This window comes from Helobdella robusta (assembly GCF_000326865.2).
Source record: "Helobdella robusta unplaced genomic scaffold HELROscaffold_64, whole genome shotgun sequence".
NCBI lineage: Eukaryota > Metazoa > Annelida > Clitellata > Rhynchobdellida > Glossiphoniidae > Helobdella > Helobdella robusta.
The window spans coordinates 849,117-876,324 of record NW_008705358.1 but is presented as its reverse complement, the minus strand read 5'-3'; the positions used below and the strand labels follow the sequence as shown (position 1 = coordinate 876,324).

The 27,208-nt window shown below is 33.8% G+C and overlaps 5 protein-coding genes across 5 annotated transcripts; all 5 read left to right on the top strand.

Moving 5' to 3' along the window:
- Window positions 1-264: 264 nt before the first annotated feature.
- On the top strand, window positions 265-4,492 carry HELRODRAFT_88449 (hypothetical protein; the record flags this gene model as incomplete). The annotated part of the gene is made up of 7 exons (XM_009029970.1): window positions 265-506; window positions 659-768; window positions 1,132-1,245; window positions 1,623-1,733; window positions 2,057-2,174; window positions 2,401-2,528; window positions 4,347-4,492. The coding sequence occupies 7 exons, from the start codon at window positions 265-267 to the stop codon at window positions 4,490-4,492; spliced, it is 969 nt and encodes a 322-aa protein (XP_009028218.1).
- A 1,247-nt stretch (window positions 4,493-5,739) lies between these two features.
- On the top strand, window positions 5,740-6,599 carry HELRODRAFT_180790 (hypothetical protein; the record flags this gene model as incomplete). Its single annotated transcript, XM_009030073.1, has 3 exons — window positions 5,740-5,812; window positions 5,897-6,067; window positions 6,169-6,599. The coding sequence occupies 3 exons, from the start codon at window positions 5,740-5,742 to the stop codon at window positions 6,597-6,599; spliced, it is 675 nt and encodes a 224-aa protein (XP_009028321.1).
- A 1,046-nt stretch (window positions 6,600-7,645) lies between these two features.
- On the top strand, window positions 7,646-9,953 carry HELRODRAFT_88474 (hypothetical protein; the record flags this gene model as incomplete). Its single annotated transcript, XM_009029973.1, has 6 exons — window positions 7,646-7,684; window positions 8,069-8,156; window positions 8,346-8,389; window positions 8,463-8,592; window positions 8,927-9,136; window positions 9,289-9,953. 6 exons carry the CDS (start codon window positions 7,646-7,648, stop codon window positions 9,951-9,953), a joined length of 1,176 nt encoding a protein of 391 aa, XP_009028221.1.
- A 1,481-nt stretch (window positions 9,954-11,434) lies between these two features.
- HELRODRAFT_194025 (hypothetical protein) lies at window positions 11,435-14,352 on the top strand (the record flags this gene model as incomplete). Its single annotated transcript, XM_009030072.1, has 8 exons — window positions 11,435-11,536; window positions 12,282-12,436; window positions 12,574-12,637; window positions 12,841-13,060; window positions 13,142-13,257; window positions 13,369-13,456; window positions 13,604-13,720; window positions 13,983-14,352. 8 exons carry the CDS (start codon window positions 11,435-11,437, stop codon window positions 14,222-14,224), a joined length of 1,104 nt encoding a protein of 367 aa, XP_009028320.1. The 3' UTR covers window positions 14,225-14,352.
- A 5,792-nt stretch (window positions 14,353-20,144) lies between these two features.
- HELRODRAFT_180787 (hypothetical protein) lies at window positions 20,145-24,719 on the top strand (the record flags this gene model as incomplete). Its single annotated transcript, XM_009030071.1, has 9 exons — window positions 20,145-20,166; window positions 20,244-20,380; window positions 20,517-20,772; window positions 21,208-21,390; window positions 21,725-21,781; window positions 22,186-22,257; window positions 22,473-22,909; window positions 23,751-23,831; window positions 24,498-24,719. The coding sequence occupies 9 exons, from the start codon at window positions 20,145-20,147 to the stop codon at window positions 24,717-24,719; spliced, it is 1,467 nt and encodes a 488-aa protein (XP_009028319.1).
- Between the last annotated feature and the right edge of the window lie 2,489 nt (window positions 24,720-27,208).

The following is a 27,208-nucleotide window of genomic DNA, read 5'->3' as shown; positions in this document are numbered from 1 at the left end:
TGTCAGTTCAACACTCACCAACCATTTGTTGGCAAGCGGAATTGTTCCAAATGCGAAGTAGATTATGACGCGAGATCCTTCATAATATCTGACTACTGTCCAAGTCTGTTCGTCCACGCTCAAATTAACTAAATTTTACACTAATTTACCAAATAAGGAATCATTTTAAAAATTAGGATCATTTGTGTCAATTTGTTGCTCGATAATTTAGTTGTTTAATTAATGTTGATGTTGATGCTAATGTTGATTGTTTGGCACATCAGTATGTTATCATTATGTTCTCGACGTACAGGACCCATCAAATGTCCAACAAATGTCTTGTGCTCCGTCACGTCAACCGATGATGGCCAAAACAACAACAACAGTAGCAACAACATCAACGACAACAACAAGAACAGTAGTAGCGGCAACAAGGCAGTTACATCAAGCAACACCGGCAAGGCTGACAGTTGTTTGTCCTGGCAAGATGAGATCTACTGTGACTGCCCTCCTGGATTCACAGGTAGGTCCAGGCACATGAATATTTACAAATTTTTTGTTGTTTTATTTAAAAAAATCTAAATAATGAAATATTAAATATTGATTTCAAATATTTTTCAATTAACTTATTTAATTAAAAATTAAATTCATCTAATAAATGTGACCTGACATAAGGGAGGAGATGTGAGGTGGATGTAGATGATTGCCAGAACTCCCCCTGTCTGAATGGGGCTACATGCGTCGATGGTCCTAACAGTTACACGTGCATGTGTAACGACGGATTTTCAGGTGTGTGTGTGTGTGTGTGTGTGTGTGTGTGTGTGTGTGTGTGTGTGGTGATAGGTGTATCTACAAGTGTGTGTGTGTTTGGTGTGTGTGTGTGTGCGCGCGCGCGCGTCATATGTACAAGTGTAAGCTGAGCTCTTAATTAATTTTAGGATTTTTCAAAGTGCTTTAAAAATTAGATGTTGCTATATTGTTGATAGCAATAGAAATAAAACAATATCGTTGTTGACTGACTCAGCTGACTGAATCATGTTGAAATCGTTAACATGAGTGATAGTAAAGATTATTATAATAATACAATTAAAAGATAATAATAATAGTAATTAAGACGATAGTGACGCCAAACAACCAACCACTAACGTACAGGCCTCAATTGTTCAGACGACGTGAACGAATGTTCATTCAAGTTTTGTCAGCACGGAGGCACCTGCGTGAACACCATTGGATCGGCTGTGTGTTCGTGCTCGCCTGGCTTCACTGGTGGGTTTGTTGGCGGTCTTGATAGAAGGATGACCATGATGGCTTTTAATGACGATGCAATCTGAAAGGCGTGAAGTTAATTGGATGAAAGCAACTTAAAGTGTTTATTATTATAAGATGTCTTCATCTAAATACTAAAATTTTGTGCCAGATTAGGAGATATAAATTTATGTAAATTATGTTTCATTCAAATTCGATTCTTGAGTGCATAAATTTTATAGAAAGCTGACAGTGCTTGCCATGTGATTCAGTACATAAGAGCACCTTTTGTGTTTATGAAAATGATTTAAACACAATTATAGATGCAGTTAATATTCTCATCGTTATGTTCATTTTAATCATCATCATCATCACCACCACCATCATCACACATTTAGGTCTCAGATGTGAGCATGATGTTGATGATTGTCAGCATGCAAACTGCTCAAATGGCGTGTGTGTGGACGGTGTTAATGGCTACACATGCCTCTGTAACCATGGTTACCAAGGTTCTTTCTACGCTTTGAAATCTTTTTCGTACTATTTAGTTTAGAATTTGTGAATTTTTGAGATTTTTATATTAAGTAACGTTTGTTTGTGAATCAGTTTTGTATCTGAGCGTGATTAAAACTAAAAAAATACAGTAGATGTAAAACTTTGTTTAAAATGCGTTTTGATTCTTCTGAACATCATTAACAGCAACAAAAAATTATTTGGTCCTGGCAGTTGGTGCTTTCGATTTTTAGCACGTTAAACTGGTTTTCAGATTTCAGAATCACTTTATTTCTTCAAACCATACGCATCAATTTAACAAATTCATTGAAAACAAAAGGTGAGCACTGTGATGTGATGTCCACTCCTTGTTCGTCTGCACCATGTGTCAATGGAGGAACGTGTGTCGAGAATTTCGATGAATATACATGTCTGTGTCCCCTGTCTTATGCTGGTTGGTTGGCTAGCTGGTTGGTTTGTCGGTTGGCTGGTCGGTCGGTTGGTTGCCTGGTTGATTGATTAATTAATTATACTTTATTGTTAAATTGTTTTGAACTATTTAATTTTTGCTTACCACTCACCCAAACATTAATAAAATCTTACCATCAAACATTTCAAACAGCTTACAAATCATTTTACAAGCGCACAATTAGTAAAGCATCAACCATGCAAACATGTAGGTAGCAACTGCGAATTTCTGCAACACTACTGCGAGCCGAATCCCTGCCAAAACAACGGGTCATGTACATCCCTCGAGCGTGGCCACCACTGCAAATGTATAGAACATTATGCTGGCACTGACTGCTCAGAAAGTAAGTAACAATGTAGTTGATCGTTTGTTGGTGCATGCGTTTGGTTTCATGCGTCTTCTTGACATGTATATATATATATATAATTATAGAAATTTTATTTATAATAATGTTAATACGAAGTTGGTGGTACCAAGGTCTGTTACTGAATAAAAAATAATTTCTGCAAAACTGCGTAACCATCAGCAATGGATGCCGATCAAGATCTCGTTTTTGAAGGTCCTTCACCTCACCACGATCTGACCTTGAACTACGTACCTCTCCACTTGTGGAAAGATGTCTCAGAGTTTACCAGCTGTCTCTGGCTCAGAGTGGAAGAAGTTGGTGCTGCTCCAATCTGGTCCTACGCTCATCCAGATAGAAATGATGTGTTTGTGCTGGAGATTGCAAACAGTTTCGTCGTACGTGCTTATAAATATATTATAGCATATATACAATATATTTAACAGTCAATTTTTTAAGCTAGTTAATTTATTAAATTAAGCTCTAGCAAAGAGTTGAATTAAGAAATGTTGAATTTTGTCTAAATGCCTTTTATAGTTCTCTAATAACGTCTGCCTAACACAAAATTTGAGTAAGGTTGAAATTTGTATGTTAACTAAAATTTGAATCAACATCTGCAAAATATATCAATTGAATCTCAGAAATTTTTTAAATTTTTTACAATAAAAAAGTGACTGAAAAATGTTTTCATTCCAGTTAAGAGTAGACGGAAGAACAATTGACATGAAGGTCTTTCCGACTCTTCATCAGTGGCACCACGTCTGTCTGGCCTGGCTACATGGCAACATCAGTAGTAACAGTAGTGTTGCCAGTAGCAATAATAATAATAATAATAATAATTCATATGACGATAACAACATCGGCTCCGTTTGGTGGTTTTACGTCAATGCAACTCTCTGGAAGCATGGAATATTCAACAGGAAGAAAGAAATGATGAAAAAGGAAGGGGAACTTATGATTGGTCGATACTTATTTAGTTTATTTTTTGAACTCTTCTCTTTTATGATTTTATACTTTCATTCAATATTGCTAAAGATTATTATTTTCAAAAACAATTCATTTGTTTAACGTATTTTTCATTGGCGCACATACCAAAATGTATTTGCTATCCTTAATTTCAGGCGCCAAAAATGAACCCTCTTCCGATAACACCAAACTTTTCAACAATTCATCCATTCCAACTTCAAAAAACTTATTTTTCCGCGGAGAAATCAGCGGTTTTATCTTGCACGATAAAATTCTTTTTAAAGAAAGCATCAAAAGGATGAGCGAAGATGGCGAATGCCATCATTTTCATGCTGGAGTGTTTTCCTGGCTGGATGTCTTGGCGGCCAGTCGGGGAAATGTGCAGCTTAGGAATATGTCGATGTGTTTGGGTGAGTTGTTGAGTTTTCTTTTATAATTTTTAAAGTTTGAATCAACGTTATTCAATTTTAATTCAGATATAAACGAGTGCAGAATGTCCAACTCATTTCAGTGTCCACCCGGCACGAAGTGCGTTGATGTTCTAAAAGGTTAGTTATTGGAATTCCGAAATTAAAACTTCCTAACAACTATTATTAAACTATTGAAATCATCAACTTTTACCAAACATCACCAAATTTTTCGAAGGTGCCACCTGTCCGCCATGCAGTCCAGCCGACTACCTCATCCCTAAGTCCGATTGTTACAAACAAAAACACGCCTGTCGCTACAACAATCCCTGCAGAAACAATGCGGAGTGCCGTAACACCAACGACACTCACGTCACGTGCCACTGCAAACCGGGGTTTCGAGGGGTGCACTGCGAGGATTACGTATACAGTGACGTCACAGCAGGAAAAATGAAATGTGCTGATGTCAACTGCAATAATGGTCGGTGCGTAGAAAACAAAGATGGAGGTGTCAGATGTGCCTGCGAACAGGGATGGGTTGGGGCGTACTGCCATGTTAGTGATCATATCAAGTTACTAAATCGCATCTAAATAATATTTATTTATAATAATTATAAATTGTCGGCAGTTGATGATAAAATAATTTTCATTCAAAACTTTGTAGGTGATGCTGGAATCTTCTTGTGACTTCCAGCCATGCAGCAACGGAGGAACGTGCGTGTCTCTACATGATCCATTCCACAATCTACTGATCAACATTTCATCTGACAGACACGCTCCGACCACAACGATATATACAAATCATCTTGAAAACTCAGCAAACGCAACAGCAGAAAAGATTGAAATGAAAAATGAATCAAATTTGAATTGGAAAACAACTGTACCCTCAACAACGCCAGCTTATCACAGGTTGACAAACACAACTCATCTTTCATACATCTGTATTTGTCCAGCTTCAGATGTTCCACTAGACCACAACTGCAAACAGCCCTCCATCTGTTCGTCTTTATCTCCATGTCAAAACAATGGAACGTGTTTGGCAGGCAGTGGTGCTGCTACTGCGACAGAGGCGAGCGATGAAAGCTTCCAATGCATCTGTGCTGATGGCTTCCATGGCGATTTTTGCGAATTAATTAATCCAAGTGGTGTTTCAGGTTGTGAAAAACGCTCTTAACACTTCATATTTAATTTGCTTTAAATGTTTCAATTTTGTATTTACGTATCTACTAGTAGGCCTACTTGCTGTTAGGTTTCTCGTATAATGAAAATAATTTTTCACTGCTCATTACAACTGGTTGATCATTGACATAAATATAATTAAATATTAAATTATCATATGAATTTATTTCTGCTCTCATAATAATTTAATGTAAATGAATGCAGATTTGGACGAGGAGAAGCACTCGCAGACGACAATCATCTGCACGTCCATACTGGCCACCCTCCTAATATGTTTGATCGTCATCGGCTTCCTCATTATAAGGAATAAAAAGAAAGATAAGAGGTAAGCATGCGTTTTGAAATAATAGATTAACCATTTTTTACTTGTAGAGACAATGCATTCAGTTTTTTAAATGTTCGTTTTACGCAAACTTTTAAATGCCGGTTTAGTTTATGATATCATAAAATTTCAATCCAACACTAAAACATGCAATAATTCTTAGTTACCATGGTTACCATCAATCGATTGATCAATCGATAGATTGATCGGTCAATCAATCAATTAATCAATCAATCATTCAATCTAATCAATCAGTCAATCAATCAGTTAATCATTCAGTCAGTCAATCAATCAATCAATCAGAACTCTTCAAGAACTGAACAGCCAGTCAATGCGGATGAGCAATCCAATGTACCAGTTTGATGGGCAGACTATCAGCACAAACAACATGTCAAATCCCGTTCTAGAAGGTGCAGCAACTAATTACATCTTAATTAATGTCCAAAGTATCTATTAGTTTTAATATGAAAATCACCAATTTAACGCTGATTCAGAGAGTGTCTACTGCGAGCCAATTATTCCCTACGCAACATCTGAAGATTCTGAGAAGGAAAGTAGCGATCTGGAGGATTCATGCAACAGGAGGTTCAGAATGAGACCTCGTGACCTCGCGAGGCAGAGCATTCCACTACCTCCTCAACCATCATCCGCCTCCAGCACTCTCGGTTCGTTGGTTATTCAAATTTAAAAAATTATACGTTTGTATTATGACCTGTTTTATTAGCCAGCAATTGTTTATATGAGAAAAACAAAAATAAAAATGTAGGTGGAAGGTCGATGATATCACTGCTCAGCAAATCATCTTCTACAGACATTCATCGATCCACACCGCCTCCGCCCTATTATCCATCCAGATTCTGGGACTCAAAAAAAGATTTCAACAAAATCGTCATCCCGGACATCGGGGCTTCAAACTATTCTCTCAAGTCATCCAATCAGAGTTTGAAAATTAAAATTGAGCCTAGCTACAAAAACGATAATTTTTTGGAAAATTCTTATGTGCCCTCCTACATCACTCCATTAAGCGATGAAGAAATTTCAGAGAGTTTGAAGGAAAGCGGCAACAAAAATGATGAAGAATCGTCATATTTATTACCGAAGCCAGAAGAAATCGAGATGAAGACAATATCGTTGACAGAAGAATCGAAAGAAGAGGAAGAGGCAGTTAATGATAAATTAATCGACGACTCTGTTTAAAATATATTAGTTCTTTTTTGATGTTTTTTATCGATATTTATTATTTTGTTTTTACAATATGCAAACTCTTGTAGGACTTTTTATTATTACGATTTTATTTTGGACTGAAGATTGTTTTCTTTACTGTGATAATTTGTTTATACTTGAATAAATTACTCTATCAAGAACAAGAAATAAAAATGTTCAAACTTCAAAGTTTTTATATTTAAATGAATGCCTCGTTGTAAGGCCAAGACGCTCGTTCGAAAGATTTTTTTAAAGCTAAGGAACACCTAGCACCACATCAAAACGGTTGCTCACCATTTGTGCCATAAATTAAGGATTTGGATTGGACGCAGTTCGTTTTGAATGGTATTTCAGTTTTGTACCGATACATTAAGTATTTATTCTTGAAACTTTCAACACGCAAGTTAAGTTGTTTTATTATAGCGTCGTGGTTTAAACCACATTGGTTTGTTAGCCGCATTTCAGTTTGATCCCAGCATGTCTATATCGATTGAACTAGATAGATACTAGATCGAAATCAATTTTCGTTAATATTAACGCTCTACGAGCAATACCCTTTTTGTACAATTTATTGATCATTTTTAATTTAAAATGATTAAAAGGTTGAGAAATAATTGTTTTTTTTAATAATTGCTATCGATTTCATTAAGACTGATTTTCTTAAAAGTTATCTAAAAATAAAGTGCAGGCAAATAACTTTTTGAAAAAAATTGAGTCATAAACATATAACAGAATGGAGCTGATTGAGAAAAATTCATTTTTATATTCGAATTCAGCGCTTCGAATACAGCTGAAATAAGTTTCATTCAGAGAAAATTATCTAAGACCAGTGCAATCCCAATCTAAGAATACCAGGATCCTGAAGTAGATGGTGCTGCAGTCGTTCGTTCACCGTTCAAATATCAAATAGCACATTGCTAATGTCAATGTAAACAAATGTTTTATTTTTAAAACTTAAATTTTAAAATGATAATAAAAATGGAACAACAAAATTTTTACAAACATCTTTAATTTTAAATTTTGATCAAGTTTCTTTCACCATGACTTCTATCTATTTATTGTACTTAATTGGGTTTTTGGTGAGTTTAACAGCAGTTTAACTGTTAAACTTTAACATTATTCTTATTGTCATGTAGTGTTCTCTTCTGTTGTTATTAAACTTGATTTTGAAACACTATCTGCAGTTTATGACACTGCAGGAAAACATGGCACGCGATGCATTATTTTATATTTATTTATGCAAAGGTGTTTGATTTTTGCTGAAGACACAGCACAGATTTTAACTTGGGAAACACATTTGATATTTGAGTGAATTTGTTTTTAAAAATATTCTGTTTATTTTATAATTATTATATTATATATATATAATTTGTTATATTTTCAACTTCAATCTTCTTAGGACTTAAATATCTAAATTTTAATTAATTTAGTCAATAAATCAGTTTAATTTATGTTTTTATAAGGATTTGTTTGGAGTTAGTATGGTGATTCCATTGCTGGTCAAACACTGCAAGACACTGGGTGCCTCTCCATTTACTGCTGGAATCATTGGTTTAGTTATTTAGTAATTACTTTTTTCTAACAAATTTGATTGTGATGCATGTTGTTTTGTAAGTTTGTTCTTAAGTAAGTTAATTCATTATCTGTTTTAAATTTAAAATGTATTCTTTATCTTAAGGGATGTTATTGGTGATGGCTGTTGTACAATAATATTTAAGAACTTTCATTTTTATATTACAGGTTCAACATATGGTCTAATACAATTTTTTTCTGGACCAATTATTGTAAGTCACATTTAATTAATTAAATCCTTTATAACATTATTGGTTGCTCAAATACAAGTTTTTCACATTGCAGGGAAAATATAGTGATCAGTATGGTAGGAAGTTAATGTTGCAAATGTGCTTTTTGACCAGCATTTTTAGTTACTTGTTGCTGGGATCATCCAATCATCTTTTGGTTGTTTTCTTGTCAAGAATTCCCATTGGTTAGTTTTTGATGGCTGAATGGAACAATTTCAATTGCATTCATTGGTTGATCATAAATTATTTATGGTTATGAAAACATTTATTGTGAGAAGATGGCCGTTTGTACTCCAGTTAGGACAACAATTACTGTGACATTATTTGAAGCATTTTTACATTACTGTCCTGCTATGATAAGATTCAAGTGTACGTTGAAATATATCTATACAAATGAAGTAAAAAAATTAATTGAAGTTTTTAAGCAATAAATGATATTTATATTAAGTTGGGGGTTTTCATTCATGCATAAATTAGCCTTACTAATTTGTATATTAAAGATGCAATTATTTTCTTTAGGAATCTTCAAACATTGCCAAGAACTTTCTAAGTGTCTCATAGCTGATACTGTCACAGTGAAGGAAAGAAGTAGTGTGTTTGGTAAATTCAATTCTATATCCAACATTGGGTTCATATTTGGGCCTCTGGTTGGTAGCTACTTGTATGAGCAAGGTGGGGGCATTCATCACGTTACCTTTGCCACTTCCTTCCTCTTCATGATCAACTTGTGTTAGATGATTTTATATTATATTTATTTTATTCATCTTTGTTGAGTTGTATTTGCTGCTTTTTCAAATTAATTAATTACTGAAATGACTTCCATTTTCGTAACAAATATGTTCAAAAGCTGTTGTTAATTAATATTTATAAACCCATAACAGTTATCATCACTTTCCTCGTGCCTAAAGGAAAATATGCCACTGATGCCAAAACCCGTCGTCAGCTGAATAATCAGAGCATGCTTTCCTTTCTTCAACGTATCACATCTTGGAAATTTATGTCATGTATTTGGGTGATACTTCTCATCAGATTCCTCCTATCATTTTCAAACTTCATTTATCGTTATGATCTAGCTTCAACTCTTGGTGCTAAAAAAATTGGCATCATCATGTCGTTTTCAGGTTCTGTCTCGGCCATTTCAGGGTTTTTCACAGGCGCAATAGTTCAGTTATATTCTGGCGACCATAAAAAACTCCTGTTGCACATTTCCTTAATACAAGCAGTCTGCATAGCTGTACTGACCATGTATGAGGAGTTATGGTTACAACTACTATTCACCGTTCCATTAAGCGTTGTTAACGCACTAGCAAGAGTTGTGGCTGTTAGTATGACCATAGATTTGGCAAAAAAGAAAGATTTAGGAGTTGTTGCCGGATTAGGAAGTAGCACCATTGCCATCAGCCGGTTTCTGGCACCGTTGGCGGGTGGGCTGGTCCAAGAAGTTTATCTCAGTGGTCCTGGATACGTTGGAGCCATGGTGTCCTTATTATCCGCCATTTTTGTTGGGCTCGTTGATAAAGTTAAAGTGTGCAAAAGATTAGACTGAATTTTTTCTCGAAATTCATTCTTCTTCCGAAATTAGTTTATTGCATTTTATTTTAGTTCTTGGCATTTCATTATTTTTGTTATATTGTTCAAAGTCAACAAATAGTAAAGCATTCATTTTGCTTGATATTTTTTGGAAAACTGTTAATAAACCTTATCATAAATCTTGTTGCTGCATTGTTCACGAAATACTTGATTTCTCATTTTAATAATTTTTATTCGTATCTTATATGATCTTAACACGTGCCTTTACATATTATTGTTGATCAAATACATTTTAATAACTTGTTTTTGCATGATATTCACATTTTTAGGTAATTTCTACGTAACAGCATATTATATTTTACGTACATTTTTTTCAATGTTTGTTTATTGTCTACAGTGATATTATTGTTGTGAGTTATATTTTTAAAAAATCGCAACACAAAGCACAAATTGTGGTTTGATGGTTTTAGACCAGGTTGTAGTTATAAACAGTGTCGTAGATTTTTGTCTGACTCAAAGTGGCATATTTCTCATCCGACTTCGACACACTGGTTATAAAGCCTCTTGATCAACGTATCCGAATGTAATTGGAGAAATTTCTACTAACAACTCTTTGAATTCTACATATTTCAATTTAAATGTTTAGTAGCCAGCATAATGTCTTATTAATATTTACATAGTGGATGCAAGCTCCAGTTTTCTAATAACTTAATGATATCCGTTTTTACTTAATTCAGTTTCGCGATTACTGTACATAGTGAGCATGATAGACATTGAAGTCTGAGTTATGTCGTAGGCTATATATATATGGTCGTAGGTATCTCAATGATAAGAGATGGAAATGGAATAATTCATGGTGTGTGTTTCATTTCTAAGATTGATTGTTTTTTTATTAAAAAAATTTCATAAAATTATTTCAACCACTTTCCTGTTAATTATTGAGCTTTTTTATATCACGTCATTAAAGTGAAATTTAAACTGATAATGCTTCTGGTTTAGTCAAGTCAAAGCCATTGAGTCAAAGATTAAAACGAGCTTTTATTTTAATGTGATTACACCAACTGATTTGTCATTTTAGGCCTCTTTTCAACAAGACACGTCCATTATAATTGGTACAGCAATCAACCATTTACTGACCTGTGGATCTCAACCATGGATATATATATATCCGTGATCTCAACAGCCAAAACAATAAAACGTACTGGTGATTGGTATAGCTCAATTCTTATTTGTAAACCATATACTTAGAATAAACCATATGTGGAATAAACTAACAAAAGTTTCAACAATAATAAAAAATTAAATTTTGCAAGTTTGAAAAAATTTTCACCACATTGCTTTTATTTTATAATTAATTGTAAATAATAAAGTATTTGTGAATTAATTTGTGAATTGTGAATAATTAATTGTAAATAATGAAGAATTTGTGTTTATATTATAATTTAACATTTAAATAATTTTATATATCGCTCTGTAAACAATATTTTTAATTTTAGCATGAGCGCCTGTTTCACGCCAAAGATTAGGCAGGTTGAATGTGTGGATTCGTCGGGGTATACTGATTTTGTGCATGTCTTCAAAACTCAACTCTATCAGAAGGTATGACAAACATAAATTAAATTTAATTTGTCCATATAATATTCAATTGTCACCATGAGCATGACAGATGAGATGACAGACATCATCCAATTTAATATTTTAATTTAATTAATTAACTGTTATTAACAACACATTAATAATCTATTATTTTAAAACATTAAGTCAAGACAATTAAGAAAAAGTCTTATTAAATCTAACTAAAACAAATGAACATGACTTATTAATATTTAAGACTACTTATAATTTATTTTATATTATATACTATACTATTATAGTATAAGTCTCAGAACAGAAGATTTTTTCAATTGTTACTTTTTAATTTTAATTAATAATTAATTAATATTAATTAAACTAAAAATGAAAACCAACTTTTTTATTATTATTATCTGTCAAATGCAGAGCTGCTCAGATGTTATTCTATACTTGTAATCAATCTTTTGTGCCACAAAGGCTGTAGCACTCACACCACACATTGCACACACACATCATGTATGCACATCAAACAGACAGTATTTGAATCATGCCATCTAGTTATAGCAGCCCAAGACATGGCACTTCTACCGACTGAGCTAACTCAATGACTTAGCTGACAGTAATATTTATCAATCAAAATCTGTTTAATTATTTTTATTATCAAAAGAAAAATTGTCATGTCATTAATGTTTTGCTAACTGTATACAAATTACAAGAGTTATATGAAATAATAATTATTAATTCTTTTTTATTGTAATTTTAATTTTTGTAGAGGGTGCCTTTGGTTATTAAGTCCTTAAATATTGGAAGCTGTGTTGAAAACTGGAGTTGGAAATATTTGAAAGAGAAATGGCCTGACAAGGTAGTGAAACTTCATGTCAGCACATCTGAGCAACTCAATTTCATTGCAAAAAATTTCTCCTACCAGTTAGTTAATTTTTATTTAAACCTTTGTTCTATTTTTGTTTTGTTTGATTGAATAAAAGTGATTTGATTTGAAAAGTGATTTTTGTTCAATGAAATGATTTTTTCATTTATATATTTGAGATTTTGTTTAAACTTAGGTCAATGCCATTTAGCGAATTTATAGACAATCTTGAAAAACAAGATTCTGGCGATTGTTCTCGTGTAAGTTTTTTTTATTTTAAACTGGGTGTGTAATATTTGTTCGTTTGTACTACAGTACAATGCACAATATTTTTCTTTATTCACATTCATCTTGAAGTTGGAATAAAGTATGTGTTAGATGAAGTTTTGAAACATTAACTCTAGGTTTCACTTGAATTATGATATTTTGTTAACCAGTAAAATTTTCAAAATATTTTTTGAAGATAGAAAAATATTACCTAAGAAGTCTTGGTAACGATCCTCGAAAGGATGTGTGTGACATATACAAACACTTCCCTGAGTTATCAGACGACATAAATTTTCCAGATATGTTTGAGAAGGAGCAAATTTATTCGAGCGTGTTCAGGATTGCATCGAAAGGTGTTCAACTCTGGACCCACTATGATGTTGGTGAAGTTGGAGTACGTTGTTTATTTGTGACGCGTGAGTAATTGAATTGACTATTTTATTTATTTAAACTACAAAATTCATCGAATCTAACGCAAAATATACTGTTAATTCAAGAAAATCGCAAAATTCAATCAAAAATCGAAATAGCCTACATCTCTCACACTCCAGACAGCTATGACCGAGTTTACTCAGTCAGTGCACCAGTATCACGTGACGGTCACAATCAGTCAGTGAGCTCATATCGCCGGCTTGCTAATTATGTCACGATTGTTCAAACCATGACATTCGTTTAAATGTTTACCTGAAATAATTTACAAAACTTTCGCCCGAAACTTCCTCAGATTATGGACAACATATTAGTGCAAGTGAAAGGTAGGAAGAGGATCACGTTGTTCTCCCCAGAAGATGTAGATCACTTGTACTTAAACGGTTTCGTCTCAGTTTTGTCTCATATATTTATTATTTAAATAATATATCCTGAAAATTTATTCAAGTGTTTGGGTAGATTTGCTTCCTGTTTCACACTTGAATGATAAAAATAATTTAAATATATTTACGAACCAATGCATGGAGCAGGCGACAAATCAGAAGTGATTGACATTGAGAATGCAGACTTGAAGAGGCACCCCCTATTTGCAGAGGTCGTTCACCACCAATGCCATCTGGATGGTGGAGATGTTCTCTTCATTCCTGGTTTGTGTTTTCCTCTCGCATTGCTATCAGTTGCTGTTTATGTTATTATTACTATTTATAATAATTACCATTTTTTGATTTTCTCTTTCTAATAATTACAATTGAATTCATGCTCCAGACAACCATCTAACGTAGAATTAAACGTCTTTCTCAGTTGTTAACCGTTGAAAGAATGTCGTAATGAGTGTAATCCATTACTTATTTTAGTTTTGTGTTATTTAAAATTATCATCTCGTTTAATTTTCTCTCTACGCCATTTTAGCTCTGTGGTTTCATAACGTGATAAATGAAACCTCAACAATCTCGGTCAACATTTTCTGGCGCCACCTGCCAGCAGAATTTTACGACTCCTCAGATGTTTACGGCAACAAAGACCTTCTGATCGCCAATTCGGCTGAGAGTATCGTGGACAGGGTCATTAAAAAAATCAACACCCTGCCACCAATCTATAAAGAGTTCTACACGAGAAGATTTGTCAACAAAATAAAGGACAAGTGTCTATGATTATGACTTTTTTCTGTTTTAAATTAGTAAAAATAAATTGTAAAAATAAAATAAATTCTATTAATGAAAATATTGATGTAAAATAATGTGGGTGGATGTTGTTTTTGATTGGATCAGATGTATACCAACTGCGGCGTTAAATATAAGAAGCGTCCGGATTTTATAAACTGGACACATTACAGTCCCATTTTGCGTAAAAAATTACCGAGTGAACTGAAGTCGCGGAAAACGAAGTCGTTTAATTTGGTGCGTTGTTTCGTTCGACCATGCTGTTTTATTTTAGAAACTTGTCTCTTCCGACATCACAGCGTTTTTTAAATTTCATAAAGTCAAATATAAATACCGTTCTGATTAAAAGTCGCTTCGCAAGAAAAAAATTGATTTGAAAAATAGTTTTCATTGAAAATATTGCCATCAAAATGACGCGTCTTTATCTCTTTAAAAACTGCTGGCCATATGTTTTTCATGTTCCTCAAAGTCGTAGTAATCATTCTGACAATCTCATTATAAGTTGCAAGCTGCGAGCCTTATCGTTCAGCAGACTAAAATTTATTTAATTGTATCGCAACCGAACAAGATTTAGTACTGCCAAGTCATGTACATGGAAGAAAAAACTGGTGGCGTCATTCACAGCAGCTTCGTTTGGGCAAAATCTCAAAAAGATTTTTTGTGAAAACAAATACGACTGTCGCTACAAATTATAATTATAATAAGTTATAATAATATTATAATTATAATAAAATTATAATAAGTTTTTTATTACTTATTGCTAACTTTTTTTACATGAATATGCAAATGTCGATTAAAGACACCATTGGTAGGTAAGAGAACAACGAGAGACCTCTTTGCTCTAGGAGTCTGTCATGTTTGTACACACACACCACACACACACGTGTATATCATTATTATTATTATTATATATAACACAAAATATGCTGATGTGTAAATATCCAATATATGTTTAATAACAGATTCGAAATAGTTGCAAGAAACAGATTAGCAACATCTGATTAAGTACATTCCAACAATTCTTAATTTCTCGCGGTGGCGATAATAGTTCTTACATTTAATTGGAATGAAATTTGGTATTTAACAATGCAGTTGTTTGTAGTAGAAGTAGTAGCGCTAACTACTACTAATTTTTGCGTTGGTGGTTTCGAACGCAGTGTTAGTGACAAAAGTAAAGTAAAATTCTGTTTTTATTTCACTGAATTTCGTTCTCTCAGCGACTAAACTGATAAATTTAAAAGCCAGGTCTTTAGGTCGGGTCTACGGGTGGAATTAATGATACGTACCTATATGTTCGCACACACACACGCTTAAAGATACGCACCTATATGTTCACACACACACAAACACACACACACGTATATACATTACACTAAATAATAAACACACAATAACAATATCCTATATCTTTTAACCCAGCATGACTTCCTATTAACGTTAACGAGTATGACGGAGTAAGGAAAGTTAAACATGTCACAATTTGTACCTAATCAAATACGTGGTAGATCTAATAAGTTATCTCAATTTTCAGTTACTTTAGTGGATAAATACTTTTTGTGACGAACATAGTTGTAGCACCATCGCTAACAAGTAAAATATCAAAAACATTATTATTGAAAAAATTATAGTTATGTATGCTGTCTCGTCTTGTTGTTTTTGTCAATGTTACATTGGTGATTAACTTCTAGTTTGTTAAGATAGTTGACGCAAAATTCAGCCTTCTAAGACGACATTTAATTAACAATAATCATAAAAAAATAAGACTGTGAATTTATAATAATAATAATAATAAAACTTATATTTTAATTGTTGTTAGGTGTTTGTAGGAAAGTAATAATTACGCAGCTAAGGAATAATTTTATAATTACGCTGATAATTACCATGAACCCATTCATAACGTTGGTTGGCTGCTGACGTGTTTATAAATTAATAATTATTATTATTACTGATGTTATAATTACTATTATTATTATTATTGTTATTGTTGTTATTAATATTTCTTAATTATTATTCTTATTGTTAGGTTGTTGCTATTAATTACCTTTGCGTCGCTTGTGGCCGATCACATTAATGACATTGTGCTGTTGATGCAGTAAATATTATTAATATTAATGATATTGTAATAAATAATATATAAATTATCATTATAAGATTTAATATTATTTATTTATTTATTTATTGTTTTATTTATTTATTTATTACATGACTGATCAGAGGACCACAAGGACCACTCACCCAGTTCAGAAAAAAGAAAAAAAAGAAAATTAAACAAATTAACATTACAAAACATTTAAAAAAGTCACGTTAATTTTTAATATTATTAATATTATGTTTATTATTATTATATTATTATATATTATATTATTATTATTATAGATTATTATTATTGATGTTAGAATCATAACGTAATATTTAGACAATTGCTGTTTTGGCTGATGTTAATTATTATTATTAATGCAAAGTTTGCAATGTGATTCGATGGTTACCGTAAAATACTTAACATATGCGTTTTACTACCTCCTCACTCATTAAAATTGCATTTGCACAGAAACAGTATTAACAATTTCTCGTGTTATATAATTCAACTCTACGTATTACTTAGCCTCGGGTGTCACCATTATCACACACGCACACACCACACGCACACACACACACACACACACACACACACACACATATATATATATATATATATATATATTGTTTAACTTTAGATTTGAAATATCCAAGCAAGATGGAACGATGAGTATTGAAATGATTTAATGGATTAAATTACATGGTGATGATTATGGTGATGAGGATTTAATGATGATGATTTCGATGATGATGTGGCCAATAATGGTGATGATGATGGTTGGTGGTGTCATTGATAATGTTCATGATGATGTTGATAACGATGATGAAGTTGGAGGTGGCGATGATGAAGCGTGCAAGCACGTCACGTAAAATGAACGCAGGTTTAATGATGGGGAGGAATAATTATGTGGTGGTATGTTTCCTTGAAATTGAGGAGAATATCTCGCTGCCTCTGCTGCTGTCGTTGGGAAAGTCATTAATTAATTAGTTAATTAATTGGTTATTACTCAAAAAATTGTTGAGAACATGAGTAACAATGTTAAAGTCATGTATTTATTTAATTTGTACTATATTAATTATTATTTTCATACCCATGTAAACGTTAATTATAATTACGATAGATTTATAGTTTTATTTATTTATTTATTATTTATATTTATTATTTTTATATTTATTTATAGATTTATAAAAATTTCATCTGTAACTTGACAAAACGAATTACGCAATTTTAAATCATCACATCTGCGTGTAATTATGCGTGCACTGAGTTGATGTGCTTGCGTGTATGTTTTATGTGTATGTTTGTTTATGTACTTGTCCGTGTGAATGTTCAAGTGAGCTTGCGTGCAAATAAGTTTGTATGTGTGCACATAAGTTTGTATGTGTTCACATGAGTTTGTATGCGTTTACTTACATTACATAAGTGTGTATATGTGTGTGTGTACTGTGCATATACGAGTTTGAGTATGTATGGGAGCTCCGCATGACAGCATCATCACAAGCAAGCTGGAGAATATCATGTGCTGTGCATGTGTGAACTCCACTGCTGAAATAGGCTTATTAACTGATATGTGGATCAGCATATCTAACAGCCAATCTATATCAACAATCAGCATATTTGCGTATCTCAAATGGAACCATATATTGGGTATATATATATATATACACATATATATAGTTTATATATATATAGTGTATACATAGATGTTGTGTGTATATATATATATAAAGAAAGAGAGAGAGAGAGAGAGACAAAGTGAGAAAGAAAGAGGGGAACATAACAGAGAAACAGAGAAATTGCGCGCGAAAGAGAAAGCGTGAGAAAGTATATGTATATGAGTTGCATACGTTCGTCATTCACAACAGTTACACACACACACACACACACACACACACACACACACACACACACACACACACACACACACACACACACACACTTCTTTACATCTTTTTCTTTCACACACACACATCACACACGTACAGACATCATCAAACACTCAGCATTAAGTAAACAATGGATTGTATGTACGCACAATGTTCGTTGTACGCATATACCGTGCACAATGGAGTCCATGGATACACGCATATCACTACAACATGCACACATATGTACATAATAATGATGTATGTAATGCGTGCATGCATGTATGCATATTTATCTATCATATTTTTCCTTTCCTATACATACAAAACATTGGCTATATCTTTATATATGCATATACAATGAATAATTATTTATAATATACATATAATTCACTGGCCCCTCCCGCTGTGAGCGATTTTTTTAATAAAGGCCAGAAAAAGGAATGTTTTGTGTGTAAAATCGACCAAAACCTGAACGAGATAAGAAAAAAAGGTCATCAGCCACACTACCACAAATCTTGGCTTCCTCCCTAAAAGTTTTAGCCATCCCCGTGAAACATTAAACACATACACTGCACATACACCACACACTAATATATATATATATATATATATATATATATATATATATATATATATATATATATATATATATATATATATATATATACGCTTCGTCTGTTTGTTTTATAACAGGTTTGGAAAGGTTTTTGGTTTTAACTCATCAGATCTTCTTTCGTGTTGCTTGTTATTATCCTAGGCTTGTTTCGTGATTTGTGATTAGCACAGATTATCATTTTTTTTATAATATTAATTATACATGTATGCATTGTACAGTGCGTCCATTTATATGATATTTTTATTAACTTTATTACATAAAAAAATATAATCAGCTGTTGTGTTTGAGAGAGATACGATACATAGATTGATAGATAGACAACAGAAAGATAGAGATACAGTATCATAAAGATAGAAGGTATCATTTACCACAAACAAAGTTAGTCGGTTGGTTCGTTTTATTTATTTCACAATATTATCATTATGTTACAAGTTACATGCTTCGTTTTTCTCCAGTATATGAACAACTGGATTGTTGAATTAATACGTTATATAAAATATATAATATTTTTTTAATATCGATACAACTTTCAGCGATTCTGGTACTATTTTTATTTTGTTTGTGCGCGTGAAAGTTTATATTAAATTTTGTTACCAGTTATCTGTCGTTGTAGTTTATAACGTATGGTAGTCACTCCTGCTGTCGTCAAAGTTTATTCTTAATTGGAGGAAGGATGTTTTCAGCTATAGGAGCATATTTCCAACATTTTCATCTAAGCTCTTGCGAAAGTTTTCGAAAAATAAACTTGTTACAGCATCATTTGCATTGCGGACCAACAATGCAACCCAGGTATCGTCAACTTCACTGGGATGAGACCACAGTCGTAAGCGTTTCTAAATCTAGTGACCATTTTTTCGTAATGAGGATTCGTTTCTGGCTCGTTACAAAAGAGTGCATCTCTCGACTTGTCTAAAGTCAGCAAACGTTTGTTCAACAAACGGTTCATTCTATTTTATTGCCTCACAAAGAGTGCCTCTGGGCTCGTTGTTGTTTTTGTTGGGCACAGTTCCTGTTTTGATCCCATGAGGATATACGATCTCACAGCAAAAAACACATGCATGCATGCATTCATGTACAGACGGAAAACATATAGAAATAAAATATAAAATACAGCCGAGTCGCTCAAAATGTTTACTCGTTTTTCAACCTGAAAAACCTACGAAAAAATTTTTGAGTACGGCATTACAAACATTAGATTACAAATGAAGATTACCGTGAACACACAAACACCCACCCCATCAATTTATTATTGAATTTTTATGTTATATTCATTAATAATTCAAATTGTTTATTTATAACACATTTTCAAGAGCAACCAGGCCAAAAGAAACTGAGAAACGTTTTGCAAATATGCTCAACTCAAATAACTTATGTTAGTATTGACTTTTTAAAATTGCTTTTCATTATGATTGTACATCGACTGAAATGTTAACACTATAAATAATTCAGGTGTAGCAATCCTAGCCACGATACTGCAGCTGGCTTGCCATGGCGACACGCTGAATGATGGGTCGGTGGCGACAGGCATTGGTGGCTCAGTGGTCGTCAGATGTAGTGGCGGATTCGTCCCCAGTGGCGAGTTATCGGTCAGTTCGCGAGAATTACTTTAATTTGTAGACGTCGCTCGTTGTGTTGTTGCTGGCAATCATCGACGAATTTATATTTAAATAACTTGTCCTGAATGATTCAGCCCACTTTGTGGAATCATACAATTCACTGCAGGTAAGCAAATGTAATATGTTTCTGAATTATTTAAAGGTGCACTGGCTAGGCCCTAGAAGTTTGTTGATTTCAATAAACGGAGAGATTCTCTACAGCGGACACGGCAACAAATACAGGATCAACAAAGTACACGAAGGCAACTATGAGCTGGTAGTTAATGATGTCAGTGAGAGTGACGCCGGTGAGTATGAGTGCAAGTTCGTCAACAAGCAAGGAGTGACTGTGCACTCCAAGCGAGTCAGGCTTAACATTAACGGTTTGTATTTTTCTTTAACCAATTTACGCTATTTTATTGTAAGAGCATTAAATATGACCATTGAATTTCCTATTACAGCATTTTAACGCGTGTAAAATTGTCGTTGAAACTGATACTTTTTGATATGGCTAAAAATAGTGAATAAAAAAAATTTAAGTAAAGTTTGTATTGTTGGTCTGATGTAATGTAATGAAGCGCACTGTTTAAAGAGATTGGAAAAACAAAAAGATGGCGGAGGGTAGAGAAAGAGAGAGAGAGAGAGAGAGAGAGAGAGAGAGAGAGAGAGAGAGAGAAAGCAAGATGGTGGAGGGTAAAGAGAGAGAGAGAGAAAGAAAGAAAAAGAGTAAGTGAAAGAATGAGAATGAAGTAGATTATTACGCATTGGTTATTGGTTATAATGTTTGCGTAAAAATTCAAATTTTTTTTTTTCGCCAGCTGTTGAACAATGTGTTAATATAAATTTTTCAAACATAGCTCCACCCAAGATTGTAACTCCAGAAATTCATGAAATGAAAGTATCCGAAGGCAGGTCGCTGACACTTTTTTGTAACTACTCCGGCTATCCGGAACCAACGGTTACCTGGAAGTTCAGAGCTGAAAACAACCAATTTAGCAGAAGTAGGATTAATGCTTGAAGCAAAATTTTCATTTAAATATATTTTTTCTCGTTGTTTTGTTAGCACTAAATATGTAAGATGTGCGTGTGTGTGTGTACGTGCGTGCTTGTGTGTGTGTAGTGTATGTAGTCTGTAAGACTACATACACTATTGCATACACTATTGCATAGACTCTTATTTCTAGTTACGTCACTCGGCTACTTTAATTTGTTGTGCACATTTATTTCTATTATTTAAAAAAATTTTGTGTGCGTTTTTTAAATTTAGAAATTTTTTAGCAATTTTTTTAATGCAAGAATGTAAAGAAGGTGACTCGAATGATTAATTCACTACAGGCATCGCCACGGATCAGTCCCAGATCAGTCTGTACAATGTCACACTGAAAGATGCAGGTGGTCATGAATGTGGAGTGTGAATTGTTGGGGATATAAATTGTTGGGAATGTGAATTGTTGGGGGATGTGAGTTGTTGGGGATGTGAATTGCTGGGATATAAATTGCTGGAGATATAAATTGTTGAATTGTTTGTACGTAATACGTATTGATTGGATACACATTTTTGTATGCATGCGTACTTTTATGAATTGACGTATAGATAGATGGATGGATAGATAGATGGATGAAGGGATGGATTGATTGATAGATAGATGGTTGGATGGGTGAATAGATGATCATCTTCATCATCAAAATCATTACACTCACGACATCATTATCGTGCTACCACCACCATCACCACCACCACTACCATCATCACCCCTACCACCACCACCATCATCATCATCGTCACCACCACAAAGGTCAGTACGAATGCCACGCCGACAACGGGGAGCGTCCACCAGCGTTCATCAGCTACACCATCTCGGTCACCTGTTCGTCCACAATTATTATATAATTATAATAATTAATAATTATTAATAATTATGATAACTAATAATTATAATAATAAATAATTATAATAATAATAATTATAATATCAATAATAATGACAATAGTAATAATCACCGTCATCATCCTCATAATCACCACCACCATCATCATCACCACCACCACCATCCTCCTCATCATCATCATCCTACCCTCCCAGCCGGCCCCCGCCTGCACACCCCCTACTCCCGCATCTACCAGAAGATCGGTCACCTCCTCCACATTCAGTGCATCGTCACGTGGAAACCTTCGGGTCGCTACTTTTGGGAGTTCCAGGATCTAAAAATAGTCACCGATGACTCGATAGGTGCTACTGGTAATGATGGTAATAATAATGACGATAAGAATGTTAGTATAACTCCCGGGAAATATGTGCTGTCTTCTAAAATCCCATCATCATCGCCACCATCATCTTCTTCAACATCGTCGTCATCATCACAATTGCAATCCAATGTCAAATACGTGACGTCAAGTTACAGCATCGACGAGCACACGACCATGCTCGGACTCTTCATTGACAATCTAGCACTCTCCGACGCCGGCTTCTACAGATGCAAGTTCCAAAATGAGTACGGCCAGTCGCAGGAGGCCATCGAAGTTGTCGGTCAGTTTGTTGGCTGGTCGGTGGGCTGGTCGGCAGGCTGGTCGGTTGGTTGGTCAGTTGGTTGGTCGGTTGGTTGGTCAGTTGGTTGGTCAATAGGTTGGCTGGTCGGTTGGTTGGTCAGTTGGTTGGTCGGTTGGTCAGATGGTTGGTCGGTTGGCTCGTCAGTTGGTCAGTTGGTTGGTCGGCTGGTCAGTTGGTTGGTCGGTTGGCTGGTCGGTTGGCTGATTGGTGGCTGGTTAGTTGGTTTGTTGGTCAGTTGGTTGGACGGTTGGCTGGTCGGTTGGTTGGTCGGTTGATTGGTTGGTCAGTTGGTTGGCTGTTCGGTTGGTTGGTCAGTTGGTTAGTTGGTTGGTCGGTTGATTGGTCAGTTTGTTGGTCGGTTGGTCAGTTGGTTGGTTAACTGGTCAGTTGGTTGATTGATTGGTTGGTTATTTGTATGGTTGGCTGGTTTGTTGGTTATTTGGTTGTCTGAATTGTTTATTGGCTAAATGTTTTGCTTGCTGATTGGTTAGATGGCTGGCTGGCTGATTGGCTAGTTGATTGGCTGATTGGCTAGCTGACTGGTTCATGGTTTGTCGGTTTTATCTCTCAATTTGTCGTTTGATTGAATTGTTGATTAATTTTTGGGTAAAATGCTTAGCTGGGTGTGTTTGTTTAACATACTTTTAAAATCGCAATCATGTTTATTGAAGAGTTTTACATATACATAACAGCATCTAATTTCATTTACTGATCAGCTCTTACCGAAATAGCCGAAACTAACAGCAGCAGCAGTAACAACAACAACAACAGTAGTAGTGGTAGTCACCAACCCAACCACAAACACGTCATAAGGGAAGTGAACGCCATGCTGAACGAGGATGTTGTACTCAAGTGTCACGTAAGGAGAAACAACGTGTCTGCCATCTGGTGGAGGTTTGTCTTGATGATGATGATAATGATGATGATGTTGGTGGTGATGATGATTATTAAAACCATAATGTGAGTATGATGATGATGATGGTGATAATGATGATGATAATAATTCTGTTTGAAAGTTTTATACTTTTGCTGAGACCATCTTCTTAATATAATTATCTTTATCGTAATCATCATCATCATCATCATCACCGCCACCACCAACATCACCCTCTTCATCATCATCATCATTATATTCTCGTCAGATTAAAAAAATATTTTTTTCAAATCTTATAAAAAAAATGCTCCTACAGAAAATCCAATGATGGAAAACTTGCCACCATACCGCTTTCACCTTTAACCCCTTCAAAACCATCATCATCATCACAACCATCATCATCATCACAACCATCATCATCATCACAACCATCATCATCATCACAACCATCATCATCATCACAACCATCATCATCATCACAACCATCATCATCATCACAACCATCATCATCATCACAACCATCATCATCATCACAACCATCATCATCATCACAACCATCATCATCATCACAACCATCATCATCATCACAACCATCATCATCCTCAAAACCGTTATCATCATCTCTATCATCAACATCATCATCATTATCTCGACCACCACCATCAGCCCAACATGCGAAATACGAGCTGCTGAATGGGCGACACCTGCTGATACATCGCGTCAGTTACGGCGACAGAGGCTACTACTCTTGCGTTTCTTATGATAACAAATATGATACTACCGGTGATAATAAGGATACAGATGTAGGTGATGGCAGAAATGATACTAGCGATGTCGTTGATTATGAGGACGGTGACACGAAAGAGAAGTTTACTTGGTACCTGTCTATTTTGGGTGGGTATCTGTAACGATATCCTATCATCATTTTGATACACTATCATCTAATCATGGTCATTGTTTCGTGACGTCATTATGTCATGACGTCATCCTCGTCACAGCATCATCGTCTTATAACACCATCCTTTCGTCTTATGCCTTTAAAGTCACCACCGATATCACACTCCATAAATTGAGTCTACTCCTACTCACTTCATCATCACATCGCACATTGTTTTTTGCACCATTTCTTATCTTAAGTTAAGTCTGGCGATAATAATAATAATAATAATAATAATAATAATAATAATAATAATAATGATGATGATGATGATGATGATGATGATGATGATGATGATGATAAAATAATATTGATATAATAATAATAATATAATAATAACAACAACAATAATAATAGTAATATAATAATAATATAATATAAATAATAATGATAATAATAATAAATAATAATATAATAATAAAATAACTATATAATGGCCATTACAACCATCCCAAATGAAGCAGAACAATCGCCAGCAACGTCGTGCCAGGAGTCAGCTGGTAAGGTGAAGATGTCGACGATGCTTGCGCTGCTGGGAGCCACCGTCGCCATATTGCTTCTCACGTTCGCGTTCGTCATGTTCGTCGTCGTTTCCAGGCATAAGAGGCAACTCGATTTGAGTAGAGATTCCGTTAAGTAAGTTTGGTGATTGATTGGTTGGTTGGTTGATTAAATGATTGATTGATTGATTGATTGATTGATTGATTGATTGATTGATTGATTGATTGATTGATTGATTGATTGATTGATTGATTGATTGATTGATTGATTGATTGATTGATTGATTGATTGATTGATTGATTGATTGATTGATTGATTGATTGATTGATTGATTGATTGATTGATTGATTGATTGATTGATTGATTGATTGATTGATTGATTGATTGATTGATTGATTGATTGATTGATTGATTGATTGATTGATTGGCTACTTGATTGGCTACTTGATTGGCTACTTGATTGAGTGATTGATTGAGTGAGTGATTGAGTGATTGAATGGCTAGATTGATTGACTGATGTGTGGATGGACAGTAGTGAACTAAATGAATGAATCTATCAACCATTCGATCAATTAATAAATAAACGAAAGAATAAATGTTTGAACGATTGATTGAATGAAAGAATAAAACATCAAAAAAAAACTGAGGAACGAACGAGCAGAGGGTCATTGAATTAATCGCGAAACAGAGACACACGATTCGATTTAACATTCCAAATCGTTGAAACTCTCATTAAACAATATAAACGATTTATAAAAGCTCTCTGTAGTTCGATTATTTACAAATAATAAATTTCCGCAAGAGAATCATTATCAGCATCATGTTGGTGACGTCACTATCGAACGCATGATGATATCTTGTATCATTGTGTAGTGATAGATATCTTCTATCCTTATTCACACTGAACAATTGTATTAATGTTCTCAGTTTCTTAAATGACGATTTAAAATTTTCAGGGAGAGTATATGCTCCATGAAGAAATATGAAGACGTTTGATGAAGGACAATGTTGTTCATAATCGTTATTATTGAAATGCTTCGTTAACTCTTTCATTCTTATTCGTACATTTATTCTTATTTTTATATATTCATTCATTGTTTTTTAATTTATCAATTTTCTAAATTAATTACTAATTCATTTTTAGTTAATTTGTTCACTTCTTTTTTATTCATTAATTCACTCATTCCCTCATTCAATCAACCATTAACTTCCTCATTCATTCATTCATTCTCTCATTCATTCACTCATCAACTCCTCCGTTACTTCGGTTTTTGAACTTGAGTTTAGTTTGCGTGTTTCATGCAAAATGGTGAAAATGTGGTATGACGATGACGACGTGTGAGTGTGGTATGATGTTGGCTCGTTTCACCCTATCAGTATTCTTCAGCATTTTTTACAAGTTTGTGTTTACTTTCCTGTATGTTTCATATTCGCGAACTTATATTTATAATTTATATTTTTTGAGTAGCGTTCCTTCGTAAGCTATGCAGTGTAACCTCATAAGCGCACTCGTATCAATGTGCTTTACGACTAATAATAATGCTTAACTCATGTCACCTAAGACATGGTATGATACATCCGATAGTTCTAATTTCAAATTCTTGAATAATTTTTTATTTAATTTTTTATCCAACTAACTAATTTGAATTTGTTTTTTTTTTCACAATAATATTGATACACGAGGTTTAATACAACTTTCAAAATTATTCAAAAACATATTTTAAGTTGTCTACAAAGTTTTTAATGAATTAAATATTATAAAGGTTCCCTACGATACAAACAAATCTATACAAACACACAAAAAAAGCAAAATACATACACACATTTATTATATATATATATAAATTTCATATATATATATATATATATATATATATATATATATATATATATATATATATATATATATATATATATATATATATATATATATATATATATATATATATATATATAAAT